The 20,969-nt window shown below is 53.6% G+C and overlaps 1 protein-coding gene across 6 annotated transcripts in view; it reads right to left on the reverse strand.

Annotated features, from left to right (window-relative positions):
• Window positions 1-10,059: 10,059 nt before the first annotated feature.
• The window catches only part of AFDN (afadin, adherens junction formation factor), a 139,548-nt gene continuing 128,638 nt past the window's right edge, over window positions 10,060-20,969 (reverse strand). For all 6 annotated transcript variants that reach the window (XM_082855432.1, XM_082855435.1, XM_082855433.1 and 3 more), the window contains 4 exons: window positions 19,716-19,829; window positions 16,075-16,348; window positions 12,820-12,904; window positions 10,060-11,996 (listed from right to left, as the gene is read on the reverse strand). In XM_082855432.1, the coding sequence (XP_082711558.1) occupies window positions 11,843-11,996; window positions 12,820-12,904; window positions 16,075-16,348; window positions 19,716-19,829 (627 nt within the window). In that variant the 3' untranslated portion in view covers window positions 10,060-11,842. The remainder of the gene's footprint in view (window positions 11,997-12,819; window positions 12,905-16,074; window positions 16,349-19,715; window positions 19,830-20,969) is intronic.

Consider the following 20,969-nt stretch of genomic DNA (forward strand, 5'->3'; position numbering starts at 1 on the left):
CGTGAAGGACCAGTGCCAGCAGGGTCGCCACAGACACCCTACGCCCCTGGTGCCCAGGGAGCTCTGGACCCACTCAAGGGAGCCGTCAGCTCCTGCCCCGTCCCTCAGGCTATGGAGGCGTTCCCGGGAAAGCAGGAGAAATAGTAGCAGGAAGGCAAACCTGCCAGAAGCCTCCACTCCCCCAAGCCGCAATCCGGAGTGTGCGGAGGGACGCCTGCGTGGACTCACAGGACAGCAGAGACTTAGGGAAAGGAGGGGGAGGGACAAGGCAAGGGAAGCTGGGAGAAAGTGGATGGACGGGTGACATCCGGTGACCTGGGAGGTTATTACACCTGTGGAGTGACGGGTGCCACCTCCCAGGAGGGGACGGCCGCCCTCACGCCATCTGCCCCTGGGAAGCCAGAAGCCGGTGGGAGAAGCCTGGAGGGCGAGGGACAGCGACCCCAGAGGGAGCTTGTCATCTGGGCTTTTGCTGCAGTTGGCGAGAGGGTCCACTGGCGACAACAGAGCAGATGATGGTGACGACGTCAGTCCCAACATGTTCATTTCTACTTAAAAACTGACTGCAGCTGCAGTGCCACCGTTGCTGGCGGGACCGCATTCTCTCTCTTGCACCTGTGCACTTGGCATTTTGGGGACAATCAGTAGAGGCTGCCGCTCTAACCTGTTGAGCTATTTTGATATTCATCATATTTGCTATCTATTCCTTTCGAACTTGTATCTTCAAACATAATCAACCTGCTTTTTTATTTCCATCAAGTCACATGTAATTAGGACCCAAAGAATCAGGGGCAGAGCCCAGAGGACGTCCCTAGGAGCCTCACCCTGTTGTCACCTGTGCCTGGATCGCTGGCCGGGTGGACGGGGGCTCCTTGCGGGAAGGGATTGTGTTCCCCACGTGTCACCCACCAGCAGAGCATCGTGCGGCCACATCGGCTCCCGCTGCCACTGCTTGGTCACGCCGTGCGGGAGCACTCCAGACGCCCCGCCTGTGCCCGCCGCGCTGCCGCAGGGGCAGGGCCACCCCGAGTTAGAGCAGCTCCCAGATGGGTCCCCAGCCCCCTTCCACCACTCCCCGCACCCAGTGCGCCGGGGGCCAGGCCCTCGGCACCCAGGCCACTTGAAATGCAACGTGTCAGCCTCGTAGCAGGACATGCGTCTCCGGACGGTGGCCCGTGGACGCTCCCCCCATCCTCACAACCCGCCCCATGGTGCGGACGGGGGAGCATGCACGCGGAGGATTCCTGGGGCGCCACCGGGTGGGGGGCGGTTACACCTGCGGGCGTGAGGTCCAGGAGTTTCAGGTCACGATGCGTGCTGGGGGAGCGGCGCGGGGCTCTCAGAGCGAAGGCAGAGCGGAGTCCACGGAGCCAGAGCCCTGACACGTAGGGGACCCTTGCGCACAGGGCCCGGACCAGCCGCAGCTCAAGGTCATGAAGGCCTTCCTGAGATCATCCAGAGAAAAGGAGCATCGCTCTCGGTGGGGCGCAGGGAGACCCAAGCCGGGGAGGCCGGGACTCAGTCCTGCCTGTGAGCTGGGCCGGCGCTCGGGGCTGAAGGAGCTGGGTGCCCGCGCTCCAGGCTGGCTGGCGGCCCTGCGGGGCCCCTGCCTCTGCGTGAAGCACACTGCCTTTGGTCAGGGTCCCCGTCGTACGTAGCTAGCAGCGCCTTGTGGGGGAGCCGTGCTGCCGGACACTCTCAGAAAGACGGTTCCGACGCTCAGCCCGGTAACTCCTGAAAAGCCCCGAGAAGAGGAATGAAGCTTCTGTATGTCTTGTTTCAGCTTCTACAAAACAAGAACGTGCACGTCTGGGGCGTCCCTGGTGGCGCAGTGGTTGAGAGTCCGGCTGCCGATGCAGGGGACACGTGTTCGTGGCCCGGTCCGGGAAGATCCCACATGCCGCGGAGCGGCTGGGCCCGTGAGCCATGGCCGCTGAGCCTGCGCGTCCGGAGCCTGTGCTCCGCAGCTGGAGAGGCCACAGCAGTTAGAGGCCCGCATACCGCAAAAAAAAAAAAAAAAAAAAAAAAAGAACGTGCACGACTAATACAATGCCTATGATTACTAATCATCACAGCATAACCACAAAGCTTCTGTAAGATAAGGACACAGCCTTAACACACTCAGACATGAATTTATCATGAACTAACTCTATTCAAAGTTGACGTCCTCAATCACAGACACACACACCGTTGCTAGCCAAGGGTTTCAGTGACGTACACGCCTGGGCTCACTTCAGACGTTCTGACACGAGATCCGGGCTTTGCGCTTTACAAAGCAGCACGTGTGACTTTACATACTTACATAGTTGGAGCATTTAAGAATATCAAGTCTGTCACCCGTGTCCGTAGGAAGAACAGCTCATCCCATGGTGAAGAGCTCGCCTAGGACGTTTTTCCAACTGCTGTTTACTTCCTGTGATGCCCGCCCTCCCCTCCTGGGAACAAAGCTCTAATCTACTATGCAGACCAGCCCCCGGAAGCCAACTGATCACAAGCCATGGGGAGAACAATGCACGCCCGGGATATAAACGTGCGCAACGGCATTCCAGGCTCATAAACATGCAGTTTCCAGAGACCTTTGGGAACAACGCAACAATGCAACACAATAGTACCCTACGCGGAAGGTACTCCTTCTTCTTCCTGAAATTACTTGAAGGATTTTTGGCTTGAGGACAGGTCCATGGAATGACAGAACGGAGATGCTACTGTTTAATATCAAACACTCAACTCATGGAACCTTAACTGAACTGAAACAGCCGTTCTCTGTCTCCTTTGTTAAGTCTTTTCTTGCTATAAAATGGAGATCACTTTAGTATGTTTGGGAAACGTTTTCATAAAACATCAAAATTAAACTGAATTAAAGTATTTTTACTATACGGAATGTAGGTAAAGTTATATCCTTTATTCAGAGATGGATTCATTTTACCCGGGTGGAAGAGAATGGAGAATTCATTCTGTATAAACCCGTTCTAAATACACTAAAGCAGTTCATGCGGGGCAGGGCTGGGAACCCGGAACAAATCACCCCTAAGGGCACATTAATCCTGTTTACAGATGGTGTTTCCATTGTTGTAACAATTATCTTTTTTTTTTGTGCTTCTAATCTTTACCCTGGTCACATTGTTTGTAACAAAAGGTGAAAAATGCTCTAAACGCATCCACCTTGGAGACGTTCCAGCGGATCTGTGGCTCCTTTTCCAGCTTCTTCCAGAAGCCACGGTCTTTAAGAGGAGATGCTTTCTTTGACAGCCCGCTGTATTAATGCCACTGGATCGACACACACAAACCAGTTTTCTACCATTTGACGCAGAAATGAAAATGAGAGCAACCGCGATGTGTGAAGCTCAAGGACCAGGTAAACGCAGCGATTCGTCTCACGGCCAAATGCGCTTCCCTTTCCCTATTTTTGCTCAGGACCCCAATCGTGCTTTGAGGCTTAGTCTTCTATGTAGTTTTAGAAAGAACTCCCAAAGTGAACTCCAGCTACAACTGATTATAAAAATGGTAACAATTTTATAATGTAATCAACAAGGCCAGATCAGTCCCTTGGAATGGAAAATCTGTATCTAATACGCGGAGGGGCTTTACCTCCTAAAATTAAGGCTTCTTTTAATTCCATAAGAGTAGATCTACTGGGATAAACCATAATGGAAAAGAATATTTTTAGAAGAAGAATGTATATATATATATATATATATATGTATAACTGAATCACTTTGCTGTGCAGCAGAAACTAACACAAAATTGTAAATCAACTAGACTTCAATAAAAACAAATAAATACAGAGTAGATGTATTTTGACAGGCATGACTTACACAATTCACCAGAAAAGAATCACTCTCACTACGGAACAGCAACATTCATGGTGGAAATGAAGACTGACTTCCAGAGAAATTCTTCCTACCTGGGCAGCGCAGCAGAGCTGGGCCAAGGTCGAGCGCGTGCGTCTCCACCCATGAGGCTGCTCCCCGTGAAGAATGGTGCCGAGCCAGCGGACGACTTCTAGCCCAGGTCCATGTTCACAAAGATCACTCCAGGTGCCTTGTGGGGAGGACAGGAGGGAAGGGGCAGACCGCTCAGACTACGGACAGAGGTCCGTCCATGGTGGCCTGGACATCAGACTATCACAGTGGGGACAGATCGATGGATCAAACCCTCGGGACGGGACAGGAATGAGGCTCTGGCCTGAGCCGCTGGTGGGGAGATGCCACGAGGTACTGGGGCAAAGGTAATGAGCTTGGGATTTTGCTTCATCTTGTTTGGTTCCCACTCTATTTATTTAGGTGTTTACGCTCTCACACTACATCCCTATAAGCCAGTAAACATTACAAACAGTTTTTCCCCCAGAACTGCAACCACATGTTCCCATACAGTGAAAACACCTGGTTGAACTACCAATACCACCCACCATCCTGTCATCACCTGCATAATAAGACAGAGTTACCATGTACCCAGCACTGAGATGCACAGCTCAAAAGCCACATGAAATACGGGATGTGCACTCACTTCATTAGCGGGAACCCACTTCTTATCTTCGGGCGGGGCAGAGGGCAGAGACATCTGGGGGGTGATGGGGGGGAGGGACGCCATGTGACACTGTCCATGGGGGCAGGTGGGGGACACGCAAAATAATGCCAGCGGCAGGGGGAGGCCAGGACAGAGGGCCCAAGGCACATGCTTGGAACAGTGGACATGGAATCGTGAAGGTGGAGCCAGGACCGAGCTAGGACAGGGACCAGACGCTGACCCTGAGCCGGAAGACCCTCCCAAGGGACGGGTCTCAGCAGCTGAGCAGCCGGGGTTACGGGGTTACGGGGTGGGAGGCTGGTCCCAGCAGGAAGGGCATGCCCACCCCGGTGCTCCAGGGTCGCAAGCTGCACAGGTGTCCTGACCTTGGAGAGGCAGGAAGCCCGACTATGCGACAGGAGGCCGGCGTCTCTGCCAGGAGGGGGGGATGCTTGGCAGCGGCTGGGTGAGCAGAGATGGAGAAGATTTCGGAGGCTTCTCATGGGGGGCGCACACCAGGGAGAGGCAGGAATCAGGCTGGATGGGTACAAACACCGTCACTCGGGCAAAGGGTCCTGGACTTATTTTAGGCAAGTGTGAAACTGAAAACAGGAGTATTAGTCCCGGGCAGGAAGAGCCACCCTGGGGACGTCGGTGGGCAGGAAGGGCTGCAGTAACCGGCGACATTATCTTAGGGTCAGGACGACAGCTGTCCCCGGGCTGCACGGTTGGGTGTGCAAATGAGAACACCGTTTCGTGGCAGAGTCCTCAGTGCTGGACACGCCATCCACACACACCCCGTCCGCTCCCACTGCGGTTCAGAGGGGCTGAGGCAACGGTGTTGGAAGTTGGGAGGGTGCAGGGGGTGTGGGCCACAAACACGAAGACACTCTGTTATTTAATTATCAAAAAAGAATACAGGGACTTACAATACAAACGCCCCAAATGTTGCAGACTTCATCTGGCATTCTATAGCTAATGGTCTTAAACATAAAACAAACATTTTTCTTGGTCTCAGTGATGCTTGGAAAACTGGTTGGCTTATCTCATTTTTCTAGAGAGAAAAAAACGGATGCCCGGGAAGATGAGAAATGAAATTTGACCTCTTATGATGGTTCTCTGTATATCTCTAAAAGTTTGCAAGTGACTAGAATTAGGTTTTTCAAGATGGCACGCAACTCGTGCAAAGACTGACAACCACGACAGCTGGGGTCTCGGGCTCCCGAATGCCCACGCCACGCGCTGAGTCTGTGGACTCCACCCGGGTCTCCATGCTCCGGGTCACCTCTGCCTCTGGACTGCTTGTTCTTTGCAGAGTTTTCAGAACGACTTGCAGGCACTCCTGGGAAGCCAGAGGTCCTGGCACCGTCTGCCCTCAGCCGCCCCGCAGGCCCTGGCCCTGCGCCTGCCCCAATGTTCCCCGCAGCCGCAGGAGGCTGTGCTCCCTGAAGACGAATCCCAGTGCCAGCAGGAAACTGTTTCTCCCTCGTCCTGGGCCTTCAGTTTGGGGCAGGAGAGAGCATTCAGGTGAGAGGAAGGAAGGAGAAGTCTCTGGAAAGTCCCTCCAGTCTCTGAGCAGAGTCTCAAAGGGTAGGTGGGACTTTGGTACAGTGATGTGCCAGGAGTAACTTTATTCCGCCGGGGAGGAAAAAATACCGAGTTCTGTACAAATTTTATTTTTTGGCCGCGAGGCATGTGGGATCTTAGTTCCCTGACGAGGGATCAAACCCACGCCCCCTGCAGTGCGAGCGTGGAGTCCTAACCACTGGACCGCCAGGAAGTCCCTGTGCAAATTTAAAACTGTCACCTTCAAAGGAGTAATAAGCCTTGAGAGTATATATTAGTTTCTGGCAGATAAGTTGTCATTGTTTTGCATATTTAAGAACTTCCAAAGTCTGTGCCAGTTGTTGCCATCAACTGGTTATGCTGGAACCGTTTGCTAATGTTCTCTTAGTTTACATCAGCAGCTCAGGAAGCAACTGCACTGAAGCGTCTAGAAGTGTGAAGTCGGGCAGCCAGGACCAGCCCAGGGCTCCGGGTCCCCCTTCTGCTGACTTGCCCTGTGGGCCTCGCACTGTGGCCCAGACCAGCCAATGGTGTGAGCTGAACTCCTGGCCTCGATTACCCCGTGTGTCCAAAAGCGAACACGGTTTGCCTAATGTAACGCAAAAGTTGGATTCAGATAAACAGAAAAAACCCTTTGACGTGAAGTTATTAATAAACAGTCAACACCAGTGGCCAGCACTTAGGAACGCCCATCCGTACCTTAGCACGTGACCTGGTCACTGGGCTGCTCGAGCACATCCACCTGCTTCCATCAGCACCGGTGCTTGGAGCCGGGTGACCCGCAGGCGCTCAGCACGGCCGGTCCACACCGAGACGTGCTGAGTGCAAAACACACTCCGGATCGCCGGGGCTGCGCGAGGAGAATGTGGAACGGCTCAGGGATCCATCCTGCACTTCTTGGATATATGGGGCAAAATAAGGTATTTCACTCATTTTCTAAGTGGCTACTAGACAATTTAAAGTTTCCTCAGTGGTTGGCATCGTGTTTTACTGCACCCTCCTTTATCTTAGGACGTGGGAACAGGGTCACAGAGCTGAGCTGCCAGCCTCAGTGCAGACCCAGGTCCCGTCTCCCACCCAGCACCCCGGGGCCAGGTCCTCACGGCTCCCTCGCCCCACACTCGCGTCTTTGTGCTGCAGCCGGTGCCGACGGGGAGGCGCCTCGGTCCCCGTGGGCGCACAGCTCACGGCGTCGTCAAGGCGATGACCAGGCAGTGACGGCCCGTCACGTGACGGATGGCAGGCAGCGGTCGTGGGCAGCGTGGACCAAGCACAGACACTTCTGTGTGTCTCCTGGCTCCACCGACAGATGGACACTCTCCTCGATGTGGGGAGCGGGGGTAAGTCCGATCCAGCTCCTGCTGTCTGCGCAGCGACACTCCATCGCCCGAGCCCCCCCCCCACCATCCCCGCTGCATCTGGATCTGAGCCCCGGCTGCACGGTCACCCCGTGCAAAATGCTTCCACCGCTGCCTGGCGCCGCTACGTGGTATCACCGGCCCGCGGGGTCTGCTCCCCGCCGCCAGCCCCGCCGAGGGGCGTCTCTCTGCTACTGGAGCCAGACTCCGTCGGTGCCGTCCCTGCCGGGTGCCAACCGGGAAAGTGCCCGCGAGACGGAGGCTCCGTCCTGGCCACCCGAGGGTGGGACCCCCGTCCACAGGCCACTCTTCCTCCTGAGTTCCTGGCGTTGACTGGACTCCACTAGTGTCTTTGGTTGCCATAGGAGATGGGGACCCTGAGAGGAGACCTGAGTGGACGATTCAGGGGGAAGTCAAGCGGCACCCCGTTCCTTCTAAACCATCACTTTAATTGTATTAAAGCTCAATTGAACAACTGGAAAGAATGCGCAAGAAACACCACAAACTGCCCGGAGAGACGGGTTCACTGGAATACGTCGAACTCTACGTCCCAAGATTGGGAGGCTTTGGGACAGTCTCCATGACTGTCAGTAACCTTCGAGTACTCGAGTGACGACACGTAAAGGACAGAAATCAGGGCGGCCGACACGGAGGCCCCGAGCCCCGGCTCCGCCTCACTCCTTGTCCTGGACACGCCGCGCGGAGCGTGTCACACCTGCTCAACTCAGGCTGTCCCAGTGTTTGGGCCCATCTCCATGGAAGAAAAACGTGGGGGAGACAGGACTTCTTCCAGGCTGCACAATTAACCTAGTGTTTTTCAGGTCTCTCCTTTCTTTGCTGCTAGATTACTTAACGTTTCATACTATGTTTTAAAAATCCCAGTTTGAAGCTGGAACCATTGTCACCAGTTTAGATTTAGGCCATTTGCACCTGTCTTCTCCATAAAGAATAAAATACAAGCTTGACGAGAGCAGTGAAAAATGAGGCTTAACCCACCGACGACACGCGACGATACCGCTGTGGCCCTGCAGACACGCTGCCCACGCTCCCCGGTGGTACCTCCACAGACTCTGCCGACTTCCCCCAGGACCTCAGCCGTGCCCCCGCCCCCGGCCCCTCCTCTTTCCCACCTCCATCAGCAGCCCATCGTCCACTTGGGTCATTCAAGCTGGAAACCCGCTGTGGGCAAGCCCCAGACGTGCGTGGTCCCCGTCACCCTGCAGACGCCGCCTGCCCTTTCTCCCCACGGCGGCCAGAGCCGCCCTCAGGAGGGCGCTGGCTTCCTCCCTCACCTGCTCAGATCCAGCAGGAAGCTGCGTGTCCAGCCCGCGCCCCCTGGCACCGCTCCGCCTGGGCTCGGGCGCCCTGGCCCGTTGCTCTGAGGGCAGCAGCCTTGCCTCAGTTTCCCCTTCTGCCTGTAACAGTCTTGTCTCCCAAAGGGAGGGCTGTTTTCTCAGTCTACCATCTCCGTGATTTCAACTGGGTCCTTCTAGTAAACCTTCTAAGTGCCCTGGACATCTTCTTTATGCAAATTCATAGTTACTATGTTTATGTAAACGAACCAGGTATTTCTGTCGCCCAAGATCTGCTTTGGGACACCTGGGTGACCAGTGACTCACAGGTAGGCACTCATAAGCATATTTGTTGATTAAATTGCTCAAGAAATTGGCTTTTATATCCCAATTTCAAGTCGAATATATATCTCTGGGGTTACATGACTTCTCTGAATAAACTGCGTGAATACAGGCATGAGAACTGGTCACTTTTTGTACCTATTTCCCTTCTGCAAGCCATTCCACCTCAGTTTTGCCAGGGCCTAATGTTACCCTAAATGTGTACCTAAATCTTTGAAATCAGCTTTCCACAGGCAAAGCAGAGAGGAATCCACTGTCCCACGGCCACACTGGAAAGCTGTCTGGTGCTCGCTGACCCAGCGGACAGACCCCTGGGGTGCAGAGTCATTACTGCCATTAAAAGCAACAGAACTGTGGCCCTGGAATGAAACGGAATCAGTATTAACACTGTCTCTTTTAACTAAGTTTTCGTCCTCCCGACTTCAAGTACCTTTTTGGGCCTTAAAATATACTAAAAGTGAACACTTACAGTCCCAACATGTTAACAGCCGGTGCTACGAGAAGGTCTCCTGAGTTTCTACCACCGAGGTGCCCCTTCCTTTGGGAAAGTCTTTCCTGAAACCCGACAGTCCCACTCAGAGGCCATGGTGAAGGTGGACGGGACACGCAGGCGACCACGAGCCCCCGGTGGGCGGGCCCTTGCCCTCAAGCACGTGGCACAGGCATCCGGTTCACACACACGGGCAACGGTGGGACGGCGTAACCGAGCAGCAGCCTAGGTGCCCAGCAGGACAGAGCAGCCGAGGTGCAAGGCGAGTCCTGGATGCCCGCAGGCTGGGCACTGGAGCCGCGGCCAAGGGGACCTGGACCCTCCGACCCTCCGTCCGTCCGTCTGTGCGATCGGGATGGAGAACGTCCACCCGACTGACACGGGACGGGACTGATGCCCGGTGGACGGATGAGTGGACGGGAGTGGGAGACGGGAGGGGGACTGATAGCACAAAGGCAATCTTTTCAGCACTGTCAAAATCATAGCAAATACACTTAAATACATACAAAGTTTATTAAAAATAGGTTGCCAATGAAATACAGTAGAAATGGAAAACTACAGCAGTTCTGATGTCTTCTCCATAGTAATGCACAGTTATGACACGCACTTCTACACATATTCACATTTGACCTAATCGTCCAAGGACGGCCAAATCCACGTGTACGAGTTTACAACCACACATACCGATATCCCTGCGTGTAAATATTTACATGTACTTGCATGTACTTAGGTGTATTTGTTGTTTTTCTATATATTAACAGAATCATAGTTCACCTGCATCTGTTTCTTTAAAGAAGGCGTGGATTTAGTCCCCAGAAGGCTGCCAGTGCTCTCAAGACGTCTGGGAGGGGCAAGCATGCAAATCCTTCATAAACACTTAGAGCCACTCTACTCTCTTACGCAACAAGGGAGCTGGCAAAGCACGCTTCCGGGTAAGAACCTGACAGACTCAGAAACCATTTACACTCGCGTTTTAATGACGTGCCATATAGCTCTCGTGAAAGTGTGCGGATTCTCCTAACGCGCCTCCTGGCAAGAGAACAACGTGGTACAGAAGAACCATCGAGACCCACAGCGGGGCTTGTCAAATAGAACATCTGCTCTTAATCACAAAGTAATTTACTGCTTGAACATCACATAATATAAAACAAAGTGAGGTCCGTTTCCCCAACACCAGCCACGTATTCACAGCTGCAGCAGTGACAGTGGTAACTAATAATTCCACACATGAACATTAAATAACTCTATCAGAATGTAAACGAAGAGCCTGAACCGCCATACGAACTTCTCTTACAGTGTTTAAGTTACAGACGCCAAGTGCGATCGAGCCCCCTCCTCTCCCTGGCAGCAGATCCATGTAAATCCAGTCCTTTCTCAAATTTTCAGTTTCCGAGTTGTGCTCGAGTGTCACCTACTAAGCTCTCACTCTTCTTAGATATTTTTGTTCCTATTCATGTCAGCACTGTTCCGTAAAGATGTCCTCTTTTACAGATTCCCTTGGAATATTTCAAACAGTTAACTTTCTAACGTAACCGCCACCTTCAAAGTCACCGATGACTTACTGGTATAATAATCATCTGATATTTATAAAAATAAAATTTCCTAAGCTTAAATCCTCAAAGTTTTCTTCTTGGAGAAACTTGTTTTAATCAAATACTAGAGCTGAGCCGGAGGGCTGTCCCTGTAGGGCGCAGAATGGGGCATCTTACTTGGAGGACGCTTGGGTCTGGGCTGCTTCCCGGCTGCAGGGACAGGAGGACGCCAGCCGTGGACTCCTCAGCACACAAGCGGGTCTCCGCGTGGTCCCTCCTGGAAGGCGAAACCTGACTCTCCTGCAAAAGAGACTGCAGGTGCCGCTACACAGTGCAAACGACAGCCTGGGGAGTTCAAGCTACTCTGTCTGATAAGCGAACGTAAGGTTTCAGAAAAAGAACAGAAATAGGATTTCTTCGTGCTCCCTGGGGGAAGACAGGGGAGAAGAAGCATCTCATTATCCGCTGCTGCCCTTCATTCTGCCCCCTTTCAGGCCCAGACTCTAAAAGAGAAACGAAGAGAAAAGTTATCTTCGTGGGCGTCAGATAATGAAGAAAGCAGACAGGGTCTAAATTGTAGAAATGACACTCTCTTGGTAAAATAAAATGGAATTTCTTAGCGCTGGAACGCTTCCAAATGCCAACGCTTCTAGAAACTGGAATCACCAGTGGCTTGGGAAGGTGGCCCGCCCCATCCTCCGGGCAGGCGCAGCCCGGAAGCACAGCGAGAGGCCTGGGCTGGACACAGGGCCGTCCTCACTTCGTGTTCAGCTCGTTCTCCAGCTCCGTTAATTTGCGAGAGGCTTTCACTTTGTTGGAGACGTCGTGGCCTTGGGAGAAGAGGCGCTGGCGCTCTCTGAACGTCAGGTTTTCAGGGGCTCCAGGACCCCCAGGTACCTCCGCGTCTTGGCTGCATTGGAAGGAAATGCAAAGGGTTACTCTTCAGAATAGAAATAACCCGTCAACGAGTAGCTAAGTTTACATAATGCGCAATTAAGTAAACTTTAGAACAAAGACTCATTCTCTGTTAAATTTTGTCATATTCCTGCCTGTGGGCTGTACGTAAACCCGTGGAGAAAAAGGGCAAAATGTTCTCCTTACTAAAATGTTAACCTTCTCCAGCCACACCCAACTCTCAAAAGGCCAGCGACTTCGGTTTCAGCACGCAGATGCTACTCAGTAGCTGAGGTGAGCCAAAGAGGGTCGTTTGCAAACCCAGCATTTTAACGAATCCTACATGTATCTGAGAGGCATCTATCAACATACTAACTTCATAAACAGTTACAGCAAGATGCTAAAGATTTTCTGGGTTAGTTCAACGTCAATGACTTAAGAACTGTTTGGGCATCAGCCGCTCTGACTAAAACCTAGTTGAGGACGTTCGCCGAAGCCTGAGGGGGCGGCCTTTCGCGGCCCATCAGGACACCTGGGCTTTTTGCCCTGGACTTTGTGACCTTCTTTGGTGGAAGCGAACAGCAATGTGTCCAGCGGCTTCTAAAGTTCTGACCAGAAAGCCTGGTAGCTACGCACCGTCTGAAGCAGAACTATGTTAGCAACACAAGATAAAACAAAGCCTCTGTGCTCACGCAGTTCTGTACAATGAGAAACACCTGAGCTGACAACGAAGTCTGACATTTCAGCCCAGCCTCATAAACGGTGGTGCAAGAAAAAAGTCCTTGAGGACGAGACACTCGTCCAGCACAAGTTCAATTCTAGCAAGTTCTAGCAAATACCTTTTAGACAGTTTCTCTCTCGGATCGCGATAAACGTCATGGGCCCCGATCAGTGTTCCAGCAGATCCCACGTAAGAGTTTGGTCCTTTCCCATAAAAGGAAAAGTCAAAGTTAAAGTACTTGCATTAGTTCCCAAACTTCACTCATGATGAAGATGCAGTGCTCATGACGTCTTTAAGTCCTGAATAAAGCAGCCAAAGGCTCTTCAAATCAGTAAAAGATCCCTCACCTGGGCATTCACATCCCTCGGTGGCCTGAGCCACCCAGTCAGGACCCTCACAAGGCGCTAAGTACCTGGCCTGCTGCCTTTTATTATTAGAGAGGAAACCAGCATAAGTCTTAGGGGGTAACAGCCGGAAAGTTCAAATCAGGTAAAATGTGTAAGTATCATGAATTCACGATAAAAATCCACAGAAGACTGACCCAAGTGGGGAGACGGCAAAATTTTTCAGACACTCCTGACACGAAGAATTTTCTCACAAAATCACCAACAGCAAACGTAACCCAAAGATTAAGAAGTAATGCTCCTCTTGTCAGGACAGCTACTGAATTGTTCCCCCACAGAATAAATGGCTAGAATTCTTAAAACTTTTGGAAAAAATGAGGTACTAAACCCCCCTAACGTTTGATACTAACGCTGCGTGTACAAAATCACTGACAAGACAAAAAGGAGGCCTGAATCAGCACGGGGTGGCTGTCAAGACACCCGGCCTACGGCCCGGCCGGTAACTGTGGGCGAGTGACGTGGGCCGGCCTGGTACCAGCACCACACGCTCGTCTACTGCAAAGGGCTGCTGAGGATCAAAAGGGATGATGCACGTAAAAAGCTTCAGACGCATCCGAATGTAGGTAATAGTGCCGCTAAGGATGTACGATTAAATCAGTGCTAAGGTACTTCTGCTAACTGTTAACATCAGCAAGAAAATTTCACACTTTGAAAAATCTTTTGCTTATAACCTAGGGTGAAGGAATAAACGCTCAAAGTACTCAGCAAACACTGACAGTGCTGTGCACTGGATTAAACAGGCCACAAAACTATCACAATATTTCAACACTAAAATTATCCTTTTCAGACAGGCTGCACAAAAATGAATGCTTATGTTTCTTTCCTCCCTTTACAAAAGGAGCGTGTGACGTGCAGCCATGTCTGATACGTCCAAGACGGAGCTCAGTCACTTCTGACGGGTCCCTGCACGCACCGCATCTTCCCTCACGAGTTAGCGCAGGCCATCGGATCGTGGCCCGGGAAGTCACCCTCCGCCAAGACTCAAAAGATTAAAGAGAAACACATCTCTAACTTAAAGTAATCTGTTCCGGGCCTTTAGATAAATTACTTGCAAAGTGGAAAGCTTTCAATTTTAATTCTATATTTTTCCTTCATTTTGCTTTAAAAACGTTGTGTTTTATCTTTTGAGCTTTAAGAATACTTGCTTCTTCCCACTGGTAAAAATCAGTTCTTGAAAAATTTCAGAATTTTTAATCAGAATATCGAATAGTTTCGGCTGACTATATATGAAGTAACACTACACATTCTTTTTTTTTTTTTTTTCTTTTTTTTGCGGTACGCGGGCCTCTCACTGTTGTGGCCTCTCCCGTTGCGGAGCACAGGCTCCGGATGCGCAGGCTCAGCGGCCATGGCTCACGGGCCCAGCCGCTCCGCGGCATGTGGGATCTTCCCAGACCAGGGCACGAACCCGTGTCCCCTGCATCGGCAGGTGGACTCTCAACCAGTGCGCCACCAGGGAAGCCCAACACTACACATTCTTCAAATCATTTTCAAAGAGCTTTAGTAAAGAACATTTTTTAACACGTTGCTATGCTAAAATTTGACAGCATCCATTCCAATCCGTACCCTAACCCTACTCCTCACAGCATCAGGGGAAGAACCGAGTCCAGGCCACAGAGGCTCATGGCAGAGGGGGGAGCTGAACAGGGTGAGACAGTGGGGGAGCTGGCGGACACGAGGGCAGAACGCAGACAGCTCTGCACTTTACGAGGAATCTTCAAGAAGCAGGAGCGACCAGACGCAAAGTGTAACCTGCTCCCATGCGGTACTTTTAGTGTGAAATAGAAGGGTTAGTGATGTGACTGAAAGCCCAGATGGCTAGAAGTGACACCGCACTACAATATCCCTCACCAAACGTATTTATCTGTGTCACGACACTCACAAAACACCTAAGGTTCAGCCTGTAATCTGATGGCATCTTGCTTCAAAAATTGCTATTATCACACAGGTCTTTCAAGGTACCACATTCTAGATATTTGCAACAGAAATTTTACAAAAAGATTTAACGTTGGCTTCTAAGTGACTCGACCTAAGGATTATCTACTAAACCTCCCAAGTGAAGCAGAGCTCTGACTCAGGTGGCAAGAAAGATCCTAGTAAAACTCGTTTACCTACGAGTCACGGTTACTTCAGTTTGACTATTCAGTTCTTTTAGAACTGCCGGGAGCCCGATGCACGGACTCTGCAGAACCGAGAAGACTCAGTTTGAGCACGTTTACCGCCAGCCTCCCATGTTTAAAGTGGCCAGACCAGGCTGAAGCCTGAATCTTGATAACGCACAGCTGTACTTTCAATCTAACTTCCAGCGCTGTCTCCAAAGCTGATTAGGAACACGGGCCTGCAGCACCCGTGGGTGTGCTCTGCGGTCCACGGAGGGTCACGGCCAGAGGCAGCCGCACGCCGCCTGGGCCTGGCCGGCAGGGCTGGGACGTATGAGCGTGGGAGGGACGGGGAGGGACGGGGCCGGCTCGGGCAGGGGTCGCTTCACACCCACCCCGACAGGGCGTCTCAGCCGGCCACACGAAGTTCTGCGTGTGTTAAACAGCTGGAAGTACACAGGGGCTGACGTCACTAGCAACAGGAAGAAATTTAACTGTGGACACCGAGATGCTCGAGCGCGCACCCACTTATTTGGGGTAGGGGACGCGGGCCGGGACCAACAGCGCTTCAAGCGATTAGGGGGACGGAGGGCTGCCGCTGCCGGCTGACTGCGGAAACGGGACGGTTTCCAGTGCGGAGATCACTGCTGGCGCCCTGAGAGGGCCTGCCCCAGAGCAGGAACGCCGGCCTTCCGGCTGCGGTGGAGCAGAGAGAGCCCCGCTCCACGGCAGGCGGAGCGGAGGGGCTGCCGGCCAGACGGCAGAAGCTTGGCTTGGTGGCAGGGGCGGGGGGTGGGCTGGAGAGGAAGACGCCACTGCAGGCCGGCGCCGCGGCGGGGGGAGGGCCTGGCGCGGGAGTTGCATCCTGACCTGCTGGGCCGCCGTCCTCGTCGTCGTCCTCCTCGGTGTAAGCCACGAGCTTGGCGGTGTACAGGGCGTCGGGGGAGAGCACCTGCGCCTGCAGGTAGGAGGCGGTGCGCTGGGGCGGCGGCGGGGGCGCAGGGGCCGAGGGCTCGTAGCCCCGCGGGAGCGGAGGGCGGCCCAGGCCCAGCTCCTCGGGCTCCAGCAGCTGGCGCTCGGCCTCGTCGTGCTGTCGGCGCCGCTCGGCCTCCAGGCGGCTGTAATACCCCTCCTCCTGTCGCCTCTGTGGCAGTGGACAGAAGCGCGAGGTCAGCGGGCAGGAAGGGACGGGCCTGCCCCGGGTCCCCCAGCACCACGGCGGATGGACCCGGACACCATCTTCCCTTGGGACTCGGTCTCCGACGCCAGACCGCGTGGGGACGGGGGAGGGAGGAATGAAGGAGCTGTCAGGGCCCCAGCCCCAGGTACCACGAGGCTCTCTCTCTCTCCTTCTGTTGCCGGTGGGACAGTAACTTACCTGTCACTCCTGAGTTTAAAGACACAGGCACCCCAAAGCTAGGCTGCACCTGCCTTTCTAGAGCTGGCGCTCCCCGAAGTGCAGCCCTGTGTGCTTTTCCACCGAACCCCAGTAAGCTCAGAAGAGCGGTCCTTCCTTGACAAGAAGGACGTGATTACGTCACCTGGCTGACTTCTAGGTATTCAGAGGGAAGCGACTAGGAAACCCCGAACTGTAAAAACACATGACTCATCTTTCCAGGGTCACAACCAATACGCTTTCCACAGTTTTTAATTGGTATTTCAAATCTTAATAAACTCCCTGCCAGACAGAAAATTGAGAGAGCCAGGAAACAAGATATTCAAATATATTTTGACACAGACTGTACATTTTTTCTGACATATATCTGCACAAACTACAGTTGACAGTGTTAATTTAACATTGAAAAAAGTAACAGCACAGTTTTGTTAAAGATTGACAAAAGTTTCAGAACACAGGAAAAAAGTGAAGAAGAAAAGAGCTGAAAGATCAAACAGTAATCTGCCTTAACTTGAGGAATGTTCAATGTACAATGTGCACAGACGGAAGTACAGTGGACTTTAAATTCATTCAACGGAAGGGGACCAATTTTAGGGGCCTTGCTGGCATTAGGATTAAAGTTTTTAGTCCCCATTTCACTTTGCACACTGTGTCTTCTCCCTACTCCCTCCACACCACACACACACACACACACACACACACACACACGAGTACACAGTGGGCAAAGCTTCACCTTCTGAGGGAGAAAACGCTAAGGACAGATGCCAGCCTCAATCCTGGCCCTGGGCCCCACTTCTCACTTCATCTTCTTACACTATGTTGAGACACTCGGAAGGAAAAACATTTTTACCTTATTTTCTACACAAAATGAGCGTTCTCTTAGAGTGGGGAATTAAATCTGGAATGACCTCCACAGAGCTTAAGTGGAGTTGTGAGGAATCTTAGTATTATGTGAACAAAGCTCACTTGGTCACATTTTAGGGAAACCACAACATGTTCTTTCAGTTACACTAAGAGCAGGTATACAGGCACATGAACCGAGAAGACTTCATTCTACCCACAAGTGAACGGCACGTTTTCCTAGGACAGAGAAACCCATCAATTTTGGACATTCTCTATAAAAAATAGGTTATTCGGCTTCCTTTTACACTGAGTGCTCAATTAGAGAAGCAGTTACCCACACACAGGTGCACCTGACGTAATCACGAGTTGTGAGAATGCACACTGGAAAAAAGTCAAATAACCCAGGAATTTCCCCACGTGGAGAACACGGCCTGGCCGCCTCCCCGCGGGCACTACTCCCAGGTGGCCGAGGGCTCAGGCAGAGGTGGGACAGACAGCTGAGGGGCCCGGCCAGGAAAACACACCCTGCGAGCAGCCCCGGGACAGCAGCACGACAGACACTGTAAAACCCGGGTCTAGTGGCTCAAACTGTGGAAACCCCATTTCCTTAGACGCATTACTGACTTTGACAAGCTCGAGGGGAGCCTCACCACGAAACCCGACTCTGGGAACAGCGCACAAGCTCTTCAGGCCCAGCCGACAGCACGATGACCGGAATGGCAAAGGCCAACAGACTGTAGACATGGCTCGTTTCAGTGCAGGTGTGCCCACGTCATCTACCTGGCTCGCACTTAACCAAGTCATCCGTCATTTCCACTGTCTTACTCTCTGCCTGTCGCGTTCCCCACAGACCCCATCACTGTCAGAGCCCCCCAAGCTTCCTCCTGCAGGGTGCGCCGTGAGGGTGCTCGCTGGACTTTCCCCACCAGGAGCCATGACCTCAAGAGCTCCCGCCTTCACAGAAGGGAAGTAACGGAAGGCCAGCTTCTCCCACACCTTGTCCAGGGACCGGCCAGCCCTGGAGAGACCCAGAAGCGAGCCCAGAGCCGTGGCGACGCGCCCACAGACGGCAGGGCCTGGAGGGCAGCATCACCAAGCGCCCTTTCTCAGGGGAGCTCAAGTGTGCTGTCATGTTAAAGGCAATTAAAAGGATTACCTGAATCTCAGAAACCCACATATGGAAACAAAGCAGTAACTCGGGACATCTACCAGATTACACACTAAATTAAATGTCCTTGTATCGTGTTTTCTATAAGCCATTTGCTCTCTTCACCCCTGACCAGAATTAAGTCATGAAATAACCGATTTGAAACCCTTAAGGTTAACAGAGTGACTTCCTAGTTTCCTGTCCTTCCCACGGCCCGACCTCCCTGTGGACAGCTGGACACTTGTCACCTTCAGAGTGACAAGCTGGACCCCGTCCAGCACAGACCAGAGCCCCGAGCACACAGAGGCCCCACAGTCCACAAGCTTGAGCGACAAGACTCGGAGGAGAGGGGGTGGGGGGAGAGCCAGGAGGAGAAGGGGGAGGGGGGACAGCCTGGAGGCGAAGGCGGAGGGGGGACAGCCAGGAGGAGAAGGGGGAGGGGGACAGCCAGGAGGAGAAGGGGGAGGGGGACAGCCAGGAGGAGAAGGGGGAGGGGGACAGCCAGGAGGAGAAGGGGGAGGGGGACAGCCCGGAGGAGAAGGGGGAGGGGGGACAGCCAGGAGGAGAAGGGGGAGGGGGACAGCCCGGAGGAGAAGGGGGAGGGGGACAGCCAGGAGGAGAAGGGGGAGGGGGACAGCCCGGAGGAGAAGGGGGAGGGGGACAGCCAGGAGGAGAAGGGGGAGGGGGACAGCCCGGAGGAGAAGGGGGAGGGGGACAGCCCGGAGGAGAAGGGGGAGGGGGGACAGCCAGGAGGAGAAGGGGGAGGGGGACAGCCCGGAGGAGAAGGGGGAGGGGGACAGCCCGGAGGAGAAGGGGGAGGGGGACAGCCAGGAGGAGAAGGGGGAGGGGGACAGCCCAGAGGAGAAGGGGGAAGGGGACAGCCCAGAGGAGAAGGGGGAGGGGGACAGGCAGGAGGAGAAGGGAGAAGGGGGACAAGCAGGAGGAGAAGGGGGAGGGGGACAACCTGGAGAAGGGGGAGGGGGACAGCCCGGAGGAAAAGGGGATGACAGCTCAGAGGACGGGGCCGGGGCCCGGCTGGCTGACCGGGCTCCAGTTTCAGCGGCGGCCCCCTTGCGCGTCCCGGGCCCCTCAGCCGCGCACCCCTCGCCCTCAGAGCACCAGGACCTTTTCTTCGGCCTCGCGCCTGGCCCGCTGCTCCTCCTGCCGGGCCCGCTGCTCAGCCTCCCGGGTCCGTATCTCCTCCAGCTGCTGCTGCCGCCTCCGCTCCTCGTCCTGCAACTGAGGACAGGTCCCGTTCAGTGCGCGCCCGGAGCGTCCCAGCGCCAGACACAGGACGCGCACACGACACAAGCACACGCACGGCTGAGAACAGACACCAGGCGGAGGTCACGGCGGACACCAGAGCCCGCCACCTAACGACTCCGTCCCCACCACTCCAGAGCTACGCTTCCATCGACTGTGGCTCAGAGGAGGAGGCATTTACCCTGGACGCTCACACGTGAAACAGCACGGTTCTTTCACTGGGACATACTCAGCTTAAGCAGCTCACGTGGGGGCGGAGAAGGCTCCAACGTACGGAGCCGTGAGACACACTGGCCCACCCCCTTCCTTCGCCCCGGTTCAGTTTCCACCGTGAAGGTCAAGGAAGACTCCCCCCTCGCGCGGCCCGTGGCAGGCGAACACGCCTCTGGATGGGGGTGGGGCGAGGCCCACGGGGCAGCAGAAGCTCGGGGGCCAGCGGCCGCCTCGTCTCGGGGACGCGGCTTCTAGCTCTCCTCCCGCCCGTGCCCGTCCTGGCCCTTTGCCGTCCGTTCCCTCTGGGTCCCACCCCAGACGCCAAGAATTCCTTCCCAGTTCAGGGATCCCCCAAAGTCTGATTCACAGAATGTGAAGCTGAAATTTGGGAGGAACCTTACTGGAACTCTGTCCCGCTACATGTCTGTCAAGTAACTGTCCATCCTGTTCGAGCACCTTCAGTGTCTGGGGCCTACAGCCTGCCTCCCAGGACAGTGGCAACTACTAGTCCAAAAGCCTTCCTACTGCTCTAAAATTCATCACCTCATCGCTGTCTATCTTTTGTCCTTCAGGTGCTGCCTTTCTGACACAATACAAAACGAATTTAGTATCTGTCCTTCATACCATTCAAGTACTTAAGGACACCTTCAAACACCTGAGACGCTCGGCTTTCAGCTCCTGCACCCTCCTGGTCACACTCCTCTGTACACTACAGGTCGAAAACGCCTCAGGGAGCCGTGAATTAAAAGCGCATCTGACTAGCGGAGAACAGAGTAAGAGTCTCTTCTCGCCATGTCCACAGGCTACAGCTACTTTTGTAACGGCGACTTGGAAAAGCTCCCATTCGCCATTTACTTCTCCTCTGTTCCAGACCTGGGCGTGGCACAAGAGGTGACTCAAAAT

Source organism: Leucopleurus acutus (assembly GCF_964270905.1).
Source record: "Leucopleurus acutus genome assembly, chromosome: 15".
NCBI lineage: Eukaryota > Metazoa > Chordata > Mammalia > Artiodactyla > Delphinidae > Leucopleurus > Leucopleurus acutus.